Source organism: Oncorhynchus mykiss, chromosome 8 (genome assembly GCF_057628025.1).
Source record: "Oncorhynchus mykiss isolate SJ-2025 chromosome 8, ASM5762802v1, whole genome shotgun sequence".
Classification (NCBI taxonomy): Eukaryota; Metazoa; Chordata; class Actinopteri; order Salmoniformes; family Salmonidae; genus Oncorhynchus; species Oncorhynchus mykiss.
Genome location: NC_143029.1, coordinates 55682036 through 55702454, shown reverse-complemented (window position 1 = coordinate 55702454; position 20419 = coordinate 55682036). Strand labels below are relative to the sequence as shown.

The 20419-nt window shown below is 42.8% G+C and overlaps 1 protein-coding gene across 4 annotated transcripts; it reads left to right on the top strand.

The window, feature by feature from the left end:
* The first annotated feature begins 547 nt into the window (after positions 1 to 547).
* On the top strand, positions 548 to 12862 carry crsp7 (cofactor required for Sp1 transcriptional activation, subunit 7). Of its 4 annotated transcripts, XM_090181998.1 has the most exons (5): positions 580 to 882; positions 1019 to 1170; positions 4641 to 4769; positions 9313 to 9387; positions 9650 to 12862. In XM_090181998.1, exons 2-5 carry the CDS (start codon positions 1099 to 1101, stop codon positions 11321 to 11323), a joined length of 1950 nt encoding a protein of 649 aa, XP_090038124.1. In that variant the 5' UTR covers positions 580 to 882; positions 1019 to 1098; the 3' UTR covers positions 11324 to 12862. The 4 variants fall into 4 exon arrangements, with proteins under 4 accessions (XP_021468629.3, XP_021468628.3, XP_090038124.1 ...); XM_021612954.3 differs by lacking the exon at positions 4641 to 4769 and having other exon boundaries at positions 548 to 882; XM_021612953.3 differs by lacking the exon at positions 4641 to 4769 and having other exon boundaries at positions 553 to 882; positions 9310 to 9387.
* The last annotated feature ends 7557 nt before the right edge of the window (positions 12863 to 20419 follow it).

Genomic DNA, 20419 nt, shown 5'->3' with positions numbered 1-20419 from the left:
CAACTAGCGCTATTTTGCTCCCCTGTCTTTGACAAAGTGGCCACTTTTTATCGCTGGATGGGCATCAGTGCTTACTTAAAACGCCCATATGCCACTGGTTGAAAAAAAAAAACATTTTAGGGGAGCAAAATTAGGTTTTATGCGTTATTGCATCATAAAATGCCACCCTCGTTAATCTGCAGCCCTAGGTGGCCGCGTAATCCTGCCTAATGAGTGGGCCGTCCGTGAGCAAAGGTGTCAGCTAGAGATGAGGTGCACGAAGAGTTTGCGGTGTTTTGTAGTCTTGCATGATGCCTACTTGATGCAAATTAGCATTTTCAAATCTGAGACTAAATAGAGTCACCCTAAATAGAGTCACTTTTTGATAAAAGTCACCCTGTCCGAGAGAGATTTAATGTTATCAAAAACGTCACACCAGGGTAAGCCTACATGAAACATAGCCCTTATTTTAAGTGTTCCTAAAATCCACAATGGGTCAAATGAATGGTGGAAAACGATTAGAACCATTTCCGTGTTTGACCGATAGGTTTTATGGGTATCATGATGCGTCCGCTGGGGGGCCAAATTACCATATTGCTTACGCTGTCAAATCCTCTCGGATCTCCACAAGCGCATAGGGTGTAGGACTGAGGAGTCCATTTGGTATTGATCTCATGTCTCCTCCCTAACAATGGGAGTCGTTGCCCCAAAAGCGGGAAGACAGGCAAGCGACAAGTTTAGGTCCAAAATACGCCCTTAGAAACGCATTGGGCTTGTTTTGGACCGAGTGAAACCAAATATTGTTATGTGGTGAAACCTCTCGCATCGCCTCTTCCTCTCTGACACTGCCAAGTATTGCATCCCATAATGCAATAGGAGGCCGTTGAGATCCAGCAGCTGGTGGTGAGTTTCCAAAGCGCCCAAGAGTCAGTAGCAGGCGGCTGACACATCTCTGAATCCATGTGACATTTTACGAACCTTTAAGCGTAAATGCATCAGATAAATATGCTGCTCAAGTGTCTTGCATATCTCCCTAAAGGCCTGTGAGTGTCTACAAGTACCACAGTATTCGTTGTTGGAGGATTCCTCCCCCGTCTGCCGGATCGCACCGAACAGGCAATGACAACGGCCTCAGCAACTCCGCAGCAGATGAGAGACCGGCTGCTGCAGGCCATCGATAGTCGTAGCAATGTGAGTAGCTAGCTATCTGGACGAATATTTGCAATCTCATTAAAAAAACTATATGCCAATTATTCACTGTTAAATGATAGCTAATCATACACGCTTGTGAGTTGACAGCACGCTTGCTAGCTAGCAAGCTTGCTACGCGAACGTTACCGGGCGTCAGCTAGTAAGTTAGCTAAGTTGCTAGCCTGCCCAACAGGGTAACGATAATGTTTAGCCAGCTAGTGTTAGCATTGGCCAGCCTCTTAGCTAGCCAGTCACACAACTCTCGCAGGTCAAACTGCGGTTGTTTTCACGTTTACCAATACCATATGTTAACGTTAGTTAACTGGCCAGATGGCGAACTAGCTGCAAACTTAAAAACAAGTTAACTTTTGATACGCTGAGGTAAAGAATGTCAGACGAAATAGCGTTAGCCTAGCTAGTTTACTTCAAGTTGACACTTAACTTTTCTCCCATTCCTCGCCCGTCATACGTTGTTGCATAACTTAGCTAAGGTTAGTAAGTTAGTAGCTACCACCTTATCTGTGTGCTTTTAAGCAACGCGGGTGTATTTGGTAACATACACTACCCGTTGCTTTCAATTCTAGTATTGGGTTGCACAAAAACAGTCAGTGGGACGCCAGAAGTTAAATACAATTACATTTCAACTTGGTGGCAGGAGGGTTGATCAATATATCTTGGGGAATTTGAGACAAAATCTAAAAGGTTAATATTGAAGACTTTAAGGTGTCCAATAAAAAACAATTTTTGACCAATGGGTAAAATAATGTTAATTGTGTAGATGAAACTTGTCTCATATCATTGACAATATACACAACACTGAACAATAATATAAATGCAGCAATTTAACTTGACTGAGTTAGTTCATGTAAGGAAATCAGTTAATTGAAAAATGAATTAGGCCCTAATCTATGTATTTCACATTACTTGGAATAAAGATAGTGTGGAGTGGATCAGAAATCCAGTCACCACCATTTGCCTCATGCAGCGCAACACACCTCCTTTGCATAGAGTTGATCGGACTGTTGATTGTGGAATGTTGTCCATCTCATTTTCAATGGCTGTGTAAAATTGCTGGATATTGGCGGGAACTGGAACACGCTGTCGTACACGTTGATCCAGTGCCACCCAAACATGCTCAATGGGTGACGTATCTGGTGAGTATGCAGGCCATACTCACCAGACATGTCACCCATTGAGCATGTGTGGGAGACCTGGGACTTTTCAGCTTCCAGGAATTGTGTACAGACCCTTGCAACATAAGGCTGTGCATTGTCATGCTGGAACGTGAGGTGATGGCGGCGGTTGAATGGCACGACAATGGGCCTTAGGAGCTTGTCACTGTGTATTGAAATTGCCATCGATCGTGCCAGGTTTCCTCCAGACATATCGCTTGGCATTCAGGCCAAAGAGTAAAATCTTAGTTTCATCAGACCAGAGAATCTTGTTTCTCATGGTCTGAGTCCTTTAGGTGCCTTTTGGCAAACTGCAAGCGGGCTGTCTTGTGCCTTTTACTGAGGAGTGGCTTCCATCTGGCCACTCTACCATAAAAGCCTGAAGGTTGTTCTTCTGGAAGGTTCTCCTATCTCCAGAGGAGCTCTGTCAGACTGACCATTGGGTTCTTGGTCACCTCCCTAATTAAGGCCCTTCTCCCCTGATTGCTCAGTTTGGCCGGGTGGCCGGCTCTAGGAAGAGTGTTGGTGGTTCCAAACTTCTTCCATTTAAGAATGATGGAGGCCACTTTGTTCTTTGGGACCTTCAATGCTGCAGAATTGTTTTGAGAACCTTCCCCAGATCTGTGCCTTGACACAATTCTGTCTCGGAGCTCTACTGACAATTCCTTCGACTTCATGGCTTGGTTTTTGCTCTGACATGCACTGCCAACCGTGGGACCTTATATAGACAGGTGTGTGTGCCTTTCCAAATCATGTCCAATGAATTTAATTTACCACAGTTCCAATCAAGTTGTAGAAACATTTCAAGGATGATCAATGGAAACAGCATCCACCTGAGCTCAATTTGAATTCTCATAGCAAAGAGTCTGACTACTTATGTAAATAAGGTATTTCTGCCTTTTAACATTTTTCATATTTGCAACAATTTCAAAAACTGTTCACTTTGTCCTCTGAGCAAGAGGACAAGTACATTAGTGTCTAGTTTGAGAAACATACGCCTCAAGTCCTCAACTGGCAGCTTCATTAAATAGTACCCGCTAAAACACTGTCTCAATGTCAACAGTGAAGAGGGGACTCTGGGATGCTGGCCTTCTAGGCAGAGTTACGAAGAAAAAGCCATATCTCAAACTGACCAATAAAAGATTAAGATGGGCAAAAGAACACACACACTGGACAGAGGAACTGCAAAAGGGTTTTATAATGATCAATTATACTTTTAAAATTATAAACTTGGATGAGTTAACACAACGTGCCATTGAAAAACAAGAGTGATGGTTGTTGATAATGGGCCTCTGTACACCTATGTAGATATTCCATAAAAAATCAGCCGTTTCCAGCTACAATAGTCATTTACAACATTAACAATGTCTACACTGTATTTCTGATCAATTTGATGTTATTTTAATGGGCAAAAAATGTGCATCGTTTTCTTTTCTTCAAAAACAAGGACATTTAAGTAACCCCAAACTTTTGAACGGTAGTGTGTACCAGTCAAAGGTTTGGACACCTACTCATTCCAGGGTTTTGCTTTATTTTTACTATTTTCTACATTGTAGAATAATAGTGATGACATCAAAACTATGAAATTACACATGGAATCATGTAGTAACCAAAAGTAGCCACCCTTTGCCTTGACAGCTTTGCTCACTCTTGGCATTCTTTCAACCAACTCCATGAGGTAGTCAACTGGAATGCATTTCAATTAACAGGTGTGCCTTAAAAGTTAAATAGTGGAATTTCTTTCCTCCTTAATGCGTTTGAACCAGTCAGTTGTGTTGTGACAAGGTAGGGGTGGAAAACAGAAGATCGCCCTATTTGGTTAAAGACCAAGCCCATATTATAAATAAATGCTTCAGAGTTCAAGTAACAGACGCATCTCAACATCAACTGCTCAGAGGAGACTGCGTGAATCAGGCTTTCATGGTCGAATTTCTGCAAAGAAACCACTACTAAAGGACAACAATAAGAAGAGACTTGCTTGGGCCAAGAAACAATAGCAATGGACATTAGACTGGTGGAAGTCTGTCCTTTGGTCTGATGAGTCCAAATTTGAGATGTTTGGTTCCAACCACCCTGTCTTTGTGAGATGCAGAGTCGGTGAAGGGATGATCGCCGCATGTGCGATTCCCACCGTGAAGCATGGAGGAGGTGTGACGGTGTGGGAGGTTCCTTACTGGTGACACTGATTTATTTAGAATTCAAAGCACACGTAATCAGCATGGCTACCACAGCATTCTGCAGCGATACGCCACCACATCTAGTTTGCGCTTAGTGGGACTATCATTTGTTTTTCAACAGGAGAATGACCCAAAACATACCCCTGGCTGTGTCAGGGCTATTTTACCAAGAAGGAGAGAGATTGAGTGCTGCATCAGAAGACCTGGCCTCCACAATCATCTGACCTCAACCCAATTGAGATGGTTTGGGGTAAGTTGGACCACAGAGTGAAGGAAAAGCAGCCAACAAGTGCTCAGCATATGTGGGAACTCCTTCAAGACTGTTGGAAAATTCTTTATTAAGCTGGTTGAGAGAATGCCAAGTGTGCAAAGTTGTCATCAAGGAAAAGGGTGGCTACTTTGAATATAAAGTATATTTAGTTTTTTTAGCGCTTTGGTTACTACATGATTCCAAATGTTAGTTCATGTCTTCACTATTATATAAAGAAACCCTGGAATGAGTAGGTGTGTCAACGTTTTTTGACTGGTACTAGATATTTATGTTTTGGATTTTTTACCCCTTATAGGGTGGCCACAATTAGGGTGACTAAATCAATGGAGGCCAGAGAAAAGTGGCCAAAAATCTGGAAAATTGCATCACGTCAGCTAGGCTAGATTCTGTGCAAGAAATAAGGCTACTGGCTACCTGACAGGCTCCTTTGCCTGTTGAACTCATCTTTCTTCTCGATCCGCAGGACATTTTATTTTTTTATTTAACCAGGTAGGCCAGTTGAGAACAATTTCTCCTTTACAACTGCGACCTGGCCAAGATAAAGCAAAGCAGTGCAACACAAACAACACATTTACACATGGGATAAACAAACGTACAGTCAATAACACAATAGAAAAGTATATTATACAGTGTGCAAATGTAGTAATATTGGGGAGGTAAGGCAATAAATAGGCCATAGTGGCTAAATAATTACAATTTAGCATTAAACACCGGAGTGATAGATGTACAGATGATGATGTGCAAGTAGAGATACTGGGGTGCAAAGAGCAAAAATAAATAACAATATGGGGATGTGGTAGTTGGGTGGGCTGTGTACAGGTGCAGTGATCGGTAAAGCTGCTTTGACAGCTGATGCTTAAAGATAGTGAGGGAGATGTCTCCAGCTTTAGGGAATTTTGCAGTTCATTCCAGTCATTGGCAGCAGAGAACTGGATGGAAAGGCGGCCAAAGGAGGAGTTGGCTTTGGGGGTGATCAGTGAAATATACCTGCTGGAGTGAGTGCATCGGGTGGGTGTTGCTATGGTGACCAGTGAGCTGAGATAAGGTGGGGCTTTACCTAGCAAAGACTTATAGATGACCTGGAGCCAGTGGGTTTGGTGACGAATATGAGGGAGGGCCAGCCAACAAAAGCATATAGGTCGCAGTGGTGGGTAGTATATGGGGCCTTGTTGACAAAACGGATGGCACTGTGATAGACTACAGCTAATTTGCTGAGTGGAGTGTCGGAGGCTATTTTGTAAATGACATCGCCGGAGTCAAGGATCGGTATGATAGTCAGTTTTACGAGGATATGTTTGGCAGCATGAGTGAAGGATGCTTTGTTGCGAAATAGGAAGCTGATTCTAGATTTAATTTTGGATTAGAGATGCTTAATATGAGTCTGGAAGGAGATATGTTTAACCAGACACCTAGGTAGTTGTCAACACATTCTAACTCAGAAACGTCCAGAGTAGTGATACTCGTCGAGCGGGCGGTTGCGGGCAACATCGGTTGAAGAGCATGCATTTAGTTTTACTAGCATTTAAGAGCAGTTAGCGACTACGGAAGGAGTGTTGTATGGTATTGAAGCTCGTCTGGAGTTTTGACATAAAGCAATAAAGGTAAGATGGATATCGATTTGAGACATGACATGTTGTATTTTAGTATATGCTTTTCATGTTACTCAGAATCATACATTTTTCAAAGATTTCTCACAAAATTAAGAACATCTCTGAAATGTCAATGAAGCACTGAGAATATGCCAAGCTTGATTTTCCAAGACTTTTACATGCAATTGTTTCTTTTTGCGACCTGTGGAAACCACTTTGACAACGACGACCACCACAAGAAGAAACCTGAACCTCTGTCAACAGTTCTGCGCTTATTATCTTCTGTATTAGGTTCTCACGTTTTAAACCTAATAATGATAAAATCAATGCTTTCACAATGCCTAAAATGCTAGTGGTAGTTACCTTTTAATAGTTACCTTTTTTCACCTAGTCGGCTCTGGGTATTCGAACCAGGAACCTTTTGCTTACTGCCCCAATGCTCTTAACTGCTAGGCTAACTGCAACACAATTGTATAATATTGAGGTCCTTGAAAATAACAATTAAATGCTTGAAAAACTCCCCGAATTTGACTTGCCAATGCCTGGATGAACCCTGCTTAAAGGATGTATAGTCCTAGGCCTATGTTGTAAGTGGAGTTATGGGCTAATTTTAATATATTCGTTTAAGTACACGTGGAACTGCATAAAAATGAATAAATCAAAGCATTTTGATCCCAATGTCACAGAAAGATGTATATGAGATCGATCGTATACCGTGGTATTTGGAAATGGCCACAGGGTGGTATTTCTGTACCGTTCAAACCTATTTATTTGAAGTTTTTCAATAAATGTTCATATTTGTAGCTACTTAATTAAATACCTGCAGCCAGCTTGTGCAATACATTAGGAGATAAAGCAGGTTGCGCTCTTTCACCGGTCACATTATTTAACATTATGAAGCTTACCGTAGTTCTCGAACAGTTGAGCCAGCAAATTTATTGTGCCAATTTTATGAAGCAATTTTATCCGATAATGTACAGTGCCTTGCGAAAGTATTCGGCCCCCTTGAACTTTGCGACCTTTTGCCACATTTCAGGCTTCAAACATAAAGATATAAAACTGTATTTTTTTGTGAAGAATCAACAACAAGTGGGACACAATCATGAAGTGGAACGACATTTATTGGATATTTCAAACTTTTTTAACATGGACAGAGTCTATGGACAGAGTCTCCTACCTCAGCTGTAGAGAGCTTCAGAGAGCCTCACTGAACTTCTGGAGAGAGTTTGCTGCACTGAAAGTAAAGGGGCTGAATAATTTTGCACGCCCAATTTTTCAGTTTTTGATTTGTTAAAAAAGTTTGAAATTTTTTATAATTTTATATAATATTTTTCTTACATTTAGTTCAGCTGTAAAGCTTCAAGTTTTGAATAGAAAAGGCCATTCAAGACTGTCTTAAGCCTTTTCTGCATCAACAGCCATTATTGATATCTTGTTTTTTTGTGTATTGTATTAAACTGAAACATGTATTTGTTTGAGTGTCTATTTTTAATAAACCCTGTTTTTGTATCAAGTCTAAGACTTTGACCATTCTATTGCTTATGAGCGTAGTTATTGTATTGTCACAGGGTGTCCTATTCACTGTTTCTTATGGATACCGATACTTACGTTTTATATATGCAACAAGCTGCTAGCTAACATGTTTTAAACCAGTGGTCACCAACTGGGTGATCGACTGGTCCATCTCCAAGTCATTCCTTGTCAAGCACCAAACATTTCTGTAAAAAACCCAACGATAAAGCCTTACGTTCCTATTTTTGTCATTTGTTTCACGTTGTTGGCGATATGTGCACTTTATTCAGAAGCCCTAGTGCCGGGAAGGCAAAGTCTTCCCATTTTGAACCATTTCATGTGTCTGAACGTTGAACTCCACCTCCCCGGCAGGCCCAGAGGTAAAACCAAGTGCACCTTTAGGCCTACCGCTGGCCAATCAGATCACCATATCTGCAGTTTGTTTGAGCCATAGACTGTAGAAATAAGTCTTGAGCGCACAGCAAAGTTGATAGTGCGAGATTTAAAAACTTTTAAAACCACGACTAGAGCGAATCAACAAATACAGTATGGTTTTGAGTGAGTTCATGTTTAAATTGTTATTCAGCACTGTCAATCAACACTTTGTGCATTTTAGGGCTTATAAAAGTTTTGAACATTCTCTCTACTTCCACTCATGCTACAACCAGCACTGCAGCTGTAATAATTGAGTAGCAAAGTGTTTCGGTAAGCTTGCGTTATTAGTAGCTTGTCATTTAATATCGAGGGATATTTCACTTTCTTTGGTCATATGAGTAACAACATGAGTTGGTGCATGATGCAGAAATTAGGTTTGTCGTTAGCTGGAATACGATGTCCCCTTTCCTCAGCGGGAGGGAGCGAGGCAGGACGGTGAGGCAGCCTTGCTGCTGTGCTCTCTTCCTCCCCCTCTGACCATCAGACGAAGGCCATCAGTCCAGTGCAATTTTAAAATGCTAATTATTATGCTCAGCTGTGCAAATTCTGTTACCAGTTTGATTATGTACCTCAAATTAGTTAATATAATTTAAAAATGGTCTGAGAACAGCACTGGCAGGTCAATTCAAGCATAGCCAATATACACTGATAATGTATTGGGCCTGTACCCTACTGCCCAAACCTCATTGCTACAAAACTGTTTTTAATAAGTTCATGTTGCACAGGCTTATGTTTAAGTCATGTTTGGAAAATCTCAGCTTGCGTTTTGACTTTGATCTTGACTCAAAAGTTTGGTGAGCACTGTTTTTAATTAATTGCTAGACTGCTTGTTAGACAGTTAATAGCCAGCATAGCGTTTAGCTCTAGGAAGGTAATAGGCCAGCCAGCAAGCCAACTGTTGCGTACTTAGAAGTAACAGCTAACTAGCTTAGTAACTCTTTGCTGAAAATCTGTGTTCTGATCATCTCTTTTGCTCCTTCCAGCAGATTCACAATATGGTGGCAGTATTAGAAGTTATCACATACTTGGAGAAATTCCCTATCACCAAAGAAGCACTTGAGGTAAGACCCAAAGCTTTTTAAGTGCTTTAATTGTTGCCTGTGACAACGATTTTGGTATTCTTAAAACGATCATTTGGGATTTTGGTAACTTAGCATTTTTTGATCTATTTTGCTAGTATTGGCTTGTGAACTACCTCAAACCTCCTTTATACTGGACACATAGACATAGAAATGGGATCCACAAGTTCATCTGACTCTGGGCCTTATTGCCAAAATCCAAAAGTATCCCTTTAACAACTTTTTATTTGAATTACCAATTTAGGAAACCCGATTGGGGAAACTGATCAATGACGTGAGGAAGAAGACCAAGGATAAAGACCTTGCCAAGCGTGCCAAGAAGCTTTTGCGGAGCTGGCAGAAATTGATCGACCCAGGGCAAAATGAGACTCCATCGTGGGGGGCAGTAAGTGTCTCGGGCTCTGCCAATGGCAGTGCCCATCCCTGTCGGACTGACGTTCCACCCCCTGACATATCCCTGGCAGGCAAAGGTGTCCAAGAGGTCAAAACCAGAAATGACGTCCACAACACCTCGCCCAAAGTGGAGAAGTCAAGCAGCAGGAAGCGTAGAGGGGAGCAAAAGGACAGTGTGCACTTACCGGCCAAAACCTCCAAGATGTCCCCCAACGAGCAGATGCACAACTCCACTCCGCCGCCACCTCCCACAAATGGGATTGCAGGTAACCCTGAGGCTCCCCAAGACCTAGAGGCTACACCTTCGCCAGACAGGGCCCGGACAAAGCACATTGAGAATGAAAAACACAGTGGAATCCCTGTCAATGCTGTCAAACCTCACCCCAGCTCCCCGGGCCTCGCCAAACTTCCTAGCACTTCCTCTTTACTCAAGACTGCTGTGTTGCAGCAGCAAGCAAGGTTGGACGAAGGAGGAGGGGGGCAATATCTGACCAAAAGCCCCCGCTGCCTTTCAAGTCCACGGACTATGAAGCAAGAGACTATGTCCAAGCACTCTTCAACATATGCACCAAAAGGGACTATCCCAAGCCCAGCTCGGAGTCCTCGCTTGCCTTCGTCCCAGCCTTTAACGTCCCCAGCCCAAGTGTCTCATGTGAATGGGCCGCCACTCCCTGCCCATAGGGCCTCACTGCACTGGCCTGGCTCCTCAGAGGCCACCACCAATCCCCCACACAGCACTGGAACACTGGAACCCCCGCCTGTCTTCCTTCCCACCACCCATCCCGCCCCACAAAACTCTGAGTGTGCGGAACTCCACAGACCCACCCCCTCTGTAGTGGTGGTCAAGGCTGAGGCAGAAGTCTCTGCCTCCAGCTCGGACCGCAAAAAGAGGAAGAAGTACAGGTCCAGGGACTACTCTGTCAACCTGCAGGGGCAGGACACAGAGGACAAAACAAAGCCTGTGAGGTTAAAAGAACGCAGGCTAACGTTTGACCCTGTGACTGGACAGATCAAGTCCATGGTACATAAAGAACCCTGTCAGGTGGAGGAACCCCCAATGCCACCTCCCCCTAATCCCCAGCAGAGAACTGATCTGCATCCACAGCAGCCTCCCGCTCCCACCCCTAGCCCCTTCCAACAGACTAACTGGAAAGAGCTGTCCCGAAACGAGATCATCCAGTCCTACCTAAACCTTCAGAGCAACGTGCTCACATCCTCGAGGGTCCAGGCCCCCGGCGCGCACTTTTTCATGTCAGAATACCTGAAACGGGAGGAGAGTGATCTCAGGGAGGCGAGGCGAGGAGTCCATGTCTTGCAGCTGGACAGCTCGGTAACGGACACACCTGGAGTGAGCCGAGAGGTGACCGACAAGGACCTCCACAGAGTACATACGGAGCACTGGCAAGGGGTAAATGGTTGTTACGACACCAAGGGCACTTGGTTCGACTGGACGGAGTGTATATCGTTGGACCCACATGGGGACGAGAGCAAACTGAACATCCTGCCATATATTTGCCTAGACTGAGATGGGGTGTCTGTCCCAAGTTTGTTAAAGGGCTGTTTCAGTTCTGTTTTTCAAAAATAAAAAGTTGCAGGAAAGATGTGCCCGTTTGCAGAGTGCTGCTACTAACAATTAATTGCAAACTGGGGTTCTAGTGTAGGGTTGGCTGGAGTTTAGCTTTCCAGCTATGTGCTCAGAGGGTGTTGAAAGCGTTCATCTAGCACAGTTAAAGCCGAACGTGTCCAGCGAGTGGAGTACTGATACCTATTTGGGAGTTACAAGAAGCTTTATGTGACATATACAAAAATAAATTATACAATTTCTTATCATGTATGCATCTATTTATTTGACCTTTTTCAGTTTTTTTTATAGGTTTATGGAAACGATGTGCAAAACCTGTAGCGCTTTTCTGTTTGCATCACATACTGTTGACCTGTTCTGCAATGCAAAAGAGGCATAACATTGTTTTACACATTCTTTTGTTTTTGGTTGGCCGTTACATGTTAGCGATCCAACATTCCATACTCCACCCCTCATCTTCTCTCCTCACCACTCTGTTCTGATGTACACATGCCATCGAGCGTTTCTTCCCGGAGGAAGTTTAACAAAAAAATGTGCCTCCTTTTGTTCAATCAACAAAGTATTTTAGAAGCTATCTTTGTTTTTCCATTTACTTATTCCCCAACAATCCTCACCCAGGCAGAAAATGTTGAAACAGAGGGTACTAATACAACTGTGAGGATAAGGAAATGTTTGTATGCTGGAAATATACTTGTTCACATTCCTTTTAACTATCGTTTTGGCTTATGAAATTGAATCACGAGACTTTCAGAGTTGAACAGCCTTAATGAATATACAGAAATGAGAGCTTTGTATTTAGTTTGCAGAAGCAGGCATCTTCTGTAATTTCATCATTTGCATTAAGGTATGTGTAGATACAAACAAAACACCTGCAAGGTCCACAATTTTTTTTTCTCAATTTTCCTCCAATCTTTCATGGGTTTGTATTTCAGGAATGTTCTACTCATTGAGAAGCGTGCGTGATGGTAAATGAACAAGTGTCGTTTCTTTTGCTATTTTGTTGAAAACTACAAACTTAAGAGAGCGCATTCTTCACCTTTTCCATGTGACAATTTGGAGAAGTCGTTTTTTAAATTGTTGTTCTCGTCTTGCCACGGTTCTCCACATATGACATGACTTCAGATGGGGTAAGGTCAGACTGTGCGCCGCTATATTCATCCCTACCAATGTGCCTTTTTGATGTCAAATCTGGATTCGCTTTCGCATAACACTCCTGTCCTTGGAACTAGGCTTGTGTGTGGCAATTCCATGTCTGATGATGCTGGACTATGCACCATCTTTTTTTTTTCTAAGCAGTGGTCCTTAGTGAACACTGATCCAGAATGGGTAAATTGCAGACAATGAGGCATCACTCAAACACAGCTCGCAATAACGAAATGCTAAAGATGATTGATGTGGGTCTGGTCAGTTTGACTGGGACATCTTTATTTGTTCAGTGTTTAACATCTCATTTGTTTGAAAAATAAAGTGATCTAAACCCTGTGCACAGTTTTCTCATTTGCGATAAGACTTCATTCTTACGCAATATAAACCCAGATGTTTTTGTGTTGTATTCATGATGGGGTTATTAACAGGTCAATGTTTGCATTAATATGGTACATACAATGTTTGTCTACAGTATATAGGTACATTACTCGTTTGGTTTCCATTGTGTTCTCAGTGAATCCTCATGGGGGAGCACTTGGCTGTTTTTTGAAGTAATATGGAAATTCAAAAGTTTTAAATATGGTGTTGATTGGGTTCTGCGGTTAAACTGTGTCGAACATCACTTACAAAAAAGTGCAGTATACTGCAAATACTGTGTCCAAAATGCAGTATAGCTGCAGTTCAAATGCAGTACACTGTAGTTATTCTGCAATTACGGTGTCCAAAATACCTCAGTCGACTGCAGATATTGCAGTTTCAAACCGGCATTCTTATTTTGAGAATTGTTTTGTATCTTTGAATTGCAAAGGGGTGTCTTTCACTTCCTTGAGTGGTTTTGTCTTCATTGTTATGACAAACCGCAACTATCAACACACTTTTCCCCTCCTGATAAGATAACCAAGTCTACATGCATTTCAGAACATCTCAGTGCAGAACCCTTCCCATCAACACATATGACTAAGCTGCTCAGTGCACTTTTACCTCACCTGGGGCCTCATTCATAATTGTTGCAGATGTACCAAATATACCCAAAAACGTGCTCCAGTTTTCCTACAAAAGTTGGCATTTATAAAAACAACTTGGTATGAGAATGTCACTGGGAGAATCTCAATTGCATATTCCTTTAATCCTCTCAAGACCCACTGGCGGGGAGAATGTCAGAGGGGCGAAACCTCATGCTTTCTCATCCAAAGGGTTTTGAGGAGGCAAGGAGAGCACGTGAGGAGTACACAATTGAGATTCCCCCTTAACTCAGTGTTTCCCAAACTTGGTCGTCAGGACCCCAAGGGGTGCACATTTTGGTTTTTGCTCTAGCACTACTCAGCTTGATGATCACGTGCACCCCTTGGGGTACCAAGTTTGGAAAGTCCTGCCTTAACGCAATGCAAATTGTAGACCATGTGTGTGCACATTTTCTAGTGTTTGAAGGATTTGGTGCGTTCCTATGCTTAGACCTTGCTGATAATTGACATCTTACAACACCTGGTTAGATATTTAGTTCGGAAAGTATTCAGACACCTTGACTTTTTCCACATTTTGTTACGTTACAGCCTTATACTAAAATGATTTAAATACAACATTTCCCTAATCAATCTACACACAACACCCCATAATGACAAAGCCAAAATTTATTTTTGTATTTTTATTTTTTTAAATAAATACATTATTCAAGTCAAATTGAATTTACGTAAGTTTTCAGACCTTTTGCTATGAGACTCGAAATTGAGCTCCGGTGGATCCTGTTTACATTGATCATCCTTGAGATGTTTCTTTAACTTGATTGGAGTCTACCTGTGGTAAATTCACATGATTGGACATGATTTGGAAAGGCACACACCTGTCTATATAAGGTCCCACAGTTGACGGTACATGTCGGAGCAAAAAACAAGCCATGAGGTTGAAGGAATTGTCTGTAGAGCTCCCGAGACATGATTGTGTCAAGGCACAGATCTGGGGAACGGTACCAAACAATTCTGCAGCATTGAATGTCCTCAAGAACACAATGGCCTCATCATTCTTAAATGGAGGAAGTTTGGAACCACCAAGACTCTTCCTAGATCTGGCCGCCCGGCCAAACTGAGAAATCGGGGGAGAAGGGCCTTGGTCAGGGAGATGACCAAGAACCCGTTGATCACTGACAGTGCTCTAGATTTCCTCTGTGGAGATGGGATAACCTTCCAGAAGGGCAACCATCTCTGCAGCACTTCACCAATCAGGTAGAGTGGCCAGACGGAAGACACTCGTCAGTAAAAGCATGACAGCCTGCTTGGAGTTTGCCAAAAGGCACCAAAAGGACTCGGACCGTGAGAAACAAGATTCTCTGGTCTGATGAAACCAAGAGAACTATTTGGCTTAAATGCCACGTCTGGAGTAAACCTGGCTGGTGGTGGCAGATGGGGAAAAGACCACTATAAGTCTGGCCATGGAGAGATGTGCAGCTATAGTGAGGGGCAAGTTACCGGTTTGGTCAAGGCCAGCTTGATACAGTTAACTAGGTAAGTCAGTTAAGTTCACATTCTTATTTACAATGGCAGCTCAGGAACGGTGGGTTACCTGCCTTGTTCAGGGGCAGAATGACAGATATTTACCTTGTCAGCTCGGGGATTCGATCCAACACTCTAACCACTAGGCTACCTGCCACCCCATGTCTTCACTATTATTCCACAATGTAGAAAATAGTAAAAATAAAGAAAAACCCTGGAATGAGTAGGTGCGTCCAAACTTTTGACTGGTACTGTATATGCCAATGCTGTTGTATATGCTTGTTTTTGCTTAATACTGTGCTATGTCGGATTGTTTGAAGATTGACAGATTGGCGTAAAAATATGTATTTGTCTGTTTTTTTGTGTGGTATCGATGAAGGTATTTGATTGGGAAATGATGATACATTTTCATGAGGTGAAATTAATTCATCTATAAATGTGGGGGGAAAAGGATGCCCTGCAAAAAAATATCTGTTTGGTTTAAATTCCCCTGGTGCAACGACATGGTATTTGCATCTATAACGAGTCTGGACTATGATCAATTAAGCCATATCAATGGATGTAACGGGTTAATGTAAAATAATGAATTAGGTTGGCTTCCACTTATGGCCCTTCCAAGGCCGTTCCATGATGATTTATTACGGTCGTGTCAATCATGTTATATACTTTGGTTATTGTAGCAAGGCATATAACAGCATTGTAGGCCTACTGCCTCTGCCCGTGGCCTGCTAGGCGATGGCCGTTAGACCTCACTTCGCCACATATGAGCCCTGGTTAAAGTCCCTGTTGCAGCTTTCACTTTATTTCACTACATTGGTGGCAGCGATGGGACCACGTTCGGCTCACATCTAGTTATGTGATCTAGTGGTGGGAAGCATTCTGTTCTTCAACATTGTGTTGGGTGTAATTACATTGATATAACTAGTGTACAATGGATAAGCAACAATGGGTGTGACAGAAGCAGTCACTGCAGTTGTGATCAAGCCTTACAGTGCATCAAAGTTGCCTGAAGCTGAATGAAAAAGTGTTATGCCCTGACCAGATATTCAGAAGAAAATCCTCTGTGATTGTCTAATTTACACAAGTTAACTTACCAGTGTAGACCCAAAACAAACACATTCTGCACATTTTCAAACTACCAGTTTAAAGTGTTATTACAACCATGGTGTTCTGTCGTTACTGAAACTTCTGCATCTAATAACCTGACAATGATCCACATTATATGTAAGTGATTTATGCAGCAAAACACAACTATCCTTTTTCTGATCTGTTCTGATCTAATGAGATGGATGTAGGATTTTCTACGGCCTAGAATCAAGGCCTTTCCCGGTCATGAAGGACGAAGCTAGGCCCCTCTTGATTCTCATTGGCGAAGACTAAACTCAAGTTAGGGGTTATATGTCAGAATCTCCTATACCACTTTGCCCAACATGTTATACCCCAGAGGTTGTAAATCAACTCTTTTTAAGTTGATATAACTTGCAATTATTATAGGGCGTGAACCCTCAAAAACTTTTACAAATGCACAATTGAGAGCATCCTGTCGGGCTGTTTCACCGCCTGGTACAGCAACTACACTGCCTGCAACCGCAGGGCTCTCCATGGGTGGTGCGGTCTGCACAACGCATCACCGGGGGCAAACTACCTGCCCTCCAGGACACCTACATTACAGCACCCGATGTCACAGGAAAGCCAAAAAGATGATCAAGGACAACAACCGCCTGTTCACCCCACTACCATCCAGAAAGCGAGGTCAGTACAGGTGCATCAAAGCTGGGACCGACTGAAAAACAGCTTTTATGTCAAGGCCATCAGACTGTTAAACAGCCATCACTAACACAAAGAGGCTGCTGCCCTATATGCATAGACTTGAAATCATTGGCCACTTTAATAATGGAACACTAGTCACTTTAATTATGTTCACATATTTTACTTTACTCATTTCATATGTATATACTGTATTCTATTCTACTGTATTTTAGCCTATGCCACTCCGACGTTGCTCGTCCAAATATTTATATATTCTTAGTTCCATGCCTTTACTTTAGATTTGTGTGCATTGTTGTGAAATTGTAAAATATTAGTTGTTAGATGTTACTGCTCTGTAGGAGCTAGAAACACAATAATTTCACTACACCCGCAATAACATCTGCTAAACATGTGTATGTGACCAATACAATTTGATTTGATTTAAAACCCATAGCTGAATGGCTTCAGACAGAGCATTTCTCACTGGAAATTGCTGCTGACTTTGAACAAAGCTTAGGGTTAGGGTATTTAATTGTCAGACTTTTCCTATGTCACTATTTCCAACCTCTTATATCCCATAGGTTGTAAATAAACCCTTTTAAAGGTGATACAACTTGTTAATTATTATAGGGTTGTGAAATCCATAGCCGAATGACTTCAGACTGAGCCTTTCTCGCCATTTATTTACGGAGAGCAATTTCCGTTTTGTAACCGGTAGTGTCCATTTATTTACAGTAGTGTGTTGATGAATTATTGCTCTCTTCAGTGGAAATACAGAATATGTATAAAAATGGCAAATATACCAAAAGCTAAGTCAAGCAGAGATTTACGACTGAACAACCATATTAATCATTACTAAAACCTGCAAATTACAAACATTTAAAGAACTATATACAAAAATTTTATTCAAAATAATTCATACAAAAGTCAAGAGTTGGCTATAATATGAGTACAAACAAAGTGAGTGTGTGTGTATATACGTGTAAGTGTTTTTGTGCATATGTGTATTATGGTGTGTATTATAATTTCCCATTATAAACATGTATCCCCATTCCACAATCAAATAGTTTTACCGATATCAATCTGGCAACCCTTATAAAATTCGACATATCTTTGTATATGGTCAGTGATCTGTTTGTTAACTTGGCTCTCGAAGACCTTAGAAAGGCAGGGTAGGATAGATATAGGTCTGTAACAGTTTGGGTCTAGAGTGTCTCCCCCTTTGAAGAGGGGGATGACCGCGGCAGCCTTCCAATCTTTGGGCATCTCAGATGATACAAAAGAGAGGGTGAACAGGCTAGTAATAGGGGTTGCAACAATTGCGGCAGTTAATTTTAGAAAGAGAGGGTCCAGAATGTCTCGCCCGGCTGATTTGTAGGGGTCCAGATTTTGCAGCTCTTTCAGAACATCAGCTATCTGGATTTGGGTGAAGGAGAAATGGGGGAGGATTGGGCAAGTTGCTGTGGGGGGTGCAGGGCTGTTGACTGGGGTAGGGGTAGGGGTAGCCAGGTGGAAAGCATGGCCAGCCGTAGAAAAATGCTTATTGAAATTCTCGATTATAGTGGATTTATCGGTGGTGACAGTGTTTCCTAGCCTCAGTGCAGTGGGCAGCTGGGAGGAGGTGCTCTTATTCTCCATGGACTTTACAGTGTCCCAGAACTTTTTGGAGTTTGTGCTACAGGATACAAGTTTCTGTTTGAAAAAGCTAGCCTTTGCTTTCCTAACTGCCTGTGTATATTGGTTCCTAACTTCCCTGAGAAGTTGCATATCGCAGGGGCTATTTGATGCTAATGCAGTACGCCACAGGATGTTTTTGTGCTGGTCAAGGGCAGTCAGGTCTGGAGTGAACCAAGGGCTATATCCGTTCCTGGTTCAACATTTTTTTGAATGGGGCATGCTGATTTAAGATGGTGAGGAAAGCACTTTTAAAAAATAACCAGGCATCCTCTACTGGTGGGATGAGGTCAATATCCTTCCAGGATACCCGGGCCAGGTTAATTAGAAAGGCCTGCTCGCTGAAGTGTTTTAGGGAGCCTTTGACAGTGACGAGGGGTGGTCGTTTGACCGCAAACCCATTACGGACACAGGAAATAAGGCAGTGAACGCTGAGATCCTGGTTGAAGACAGCAGAGGTGTATGTGGAGGGCAGGTTGGTTAGGATATCTATGAGGGTGCCCGTGTTTACGGATTGGGGTTGTACTGGTAGGTTCATTGATAATTTGAGTGAGATTGAGGGCATCTAGCTTAGATTGTAGGACGGCCGGGGTGTTAAGCATGTCCCAGTTTAGGTCACCTAACAGTACGAGCTCTGACGATAGATGGGGGGCAAACAATTCACATATGGTATCCAGTGCACAGCTGGGGGCAGAAGGTGCTCTATAGCAAGCGGCAATGGTGAGAGACTTGTTTCTGGGAAGGTGGATTTTTAAAAGTAGAAGCTAAAATTGTTTGGGCACAGACCTGGATAGTATGACAGAACTCTGCAGGCAACTCCACCGCCTTTGGCAGTTCTATCTTGTCAGAAAATGTTATAGTTAGGGATGGACATTTCAGGGATTTTGGTGGCCTTCCTAAGCCATGATTCAGACACGGCTAAGACATCTGTGTTGGCAGAGTGTGCTAAAGCAGTGAATAAAACAAACTTAGGGAGGGGGCTTCTAATGTTAACATGCATAAAACCAAGGCTTTTACGGTTACAGAAGTCAACAAAAGAGAGTGCCTGGGAAATGGGTGTGGAGCTAGGCACTGCAGGGCCAGGATTAACCTCTACATCACCAGAGGAACAGAGGAGGAGTAGGATAAGGGTACGACTAAAGGCTATAAGACCTGGTCGTCTAGTGCGTTCGGAACAGAGTAAAAGGAGCAGGTTTCTGGGCACAGAAGAATAGATTCAAGGCATAACGTACAGATAAGGGTATGGTAGGATGTGAATACAGTGGAGGTAAACCTAGGCATTGAGTGATGATGAGAGGTATTGTCTCTAGCGACACCATTTAAACCAGGTGAGGTCACCGCATGTGTGGGAGATGGAACAAAAGGGTTAGCTAAGGAAAATTGAGCACAGCTGGAGGCTCTACAGTTAAATAAGACCATCACTAACCAAAACAGCAATGGACAAGGCATATTGAGACAGCTTGCGGGCCGGGCATAGCAGGCTAGCAGAAGGGCCGTAGGGGGATGTCGCGACGGAAGAGTCAGTTGTAGCCCCCTCGGTCGGTTACATCGGCAGACCAGTCGTGATGGATCAGCAGGGCTCCGTTTAGTAAAAGGGTCCAGGCCAATTGGCAAAATAGGTATTGTAGCCAAAGAAAATTGGCTGATGGACCTCTTCAGCTAACAGTCCGATATGCTCTAGACAGCTAGCGGGCCGTGGCTAACAGATGGGCATTCAGGGGATGTCCCGATGGAGGAGCCTGTTGAGAACCCCATCGGGTGGATTATGTTGGTAGACCAGCCGTGAAGGATCAGAGGGCTCCATATCAGCAGTAAAAGGGGTCCAGGCCAATTTGCAAAATAGGTATTGTAGCTCAAGGAGTGGCTGATGGACCTCTTCAGCTAGCTGGAAGATGGGCCTAGCATAGGCTAGCTCCAGGCTAAATGGTGCTTGCTTCGGGACAGAGACATTAGCCAGGAGTAGCCACTCGGATACCAGCTAGCTAGC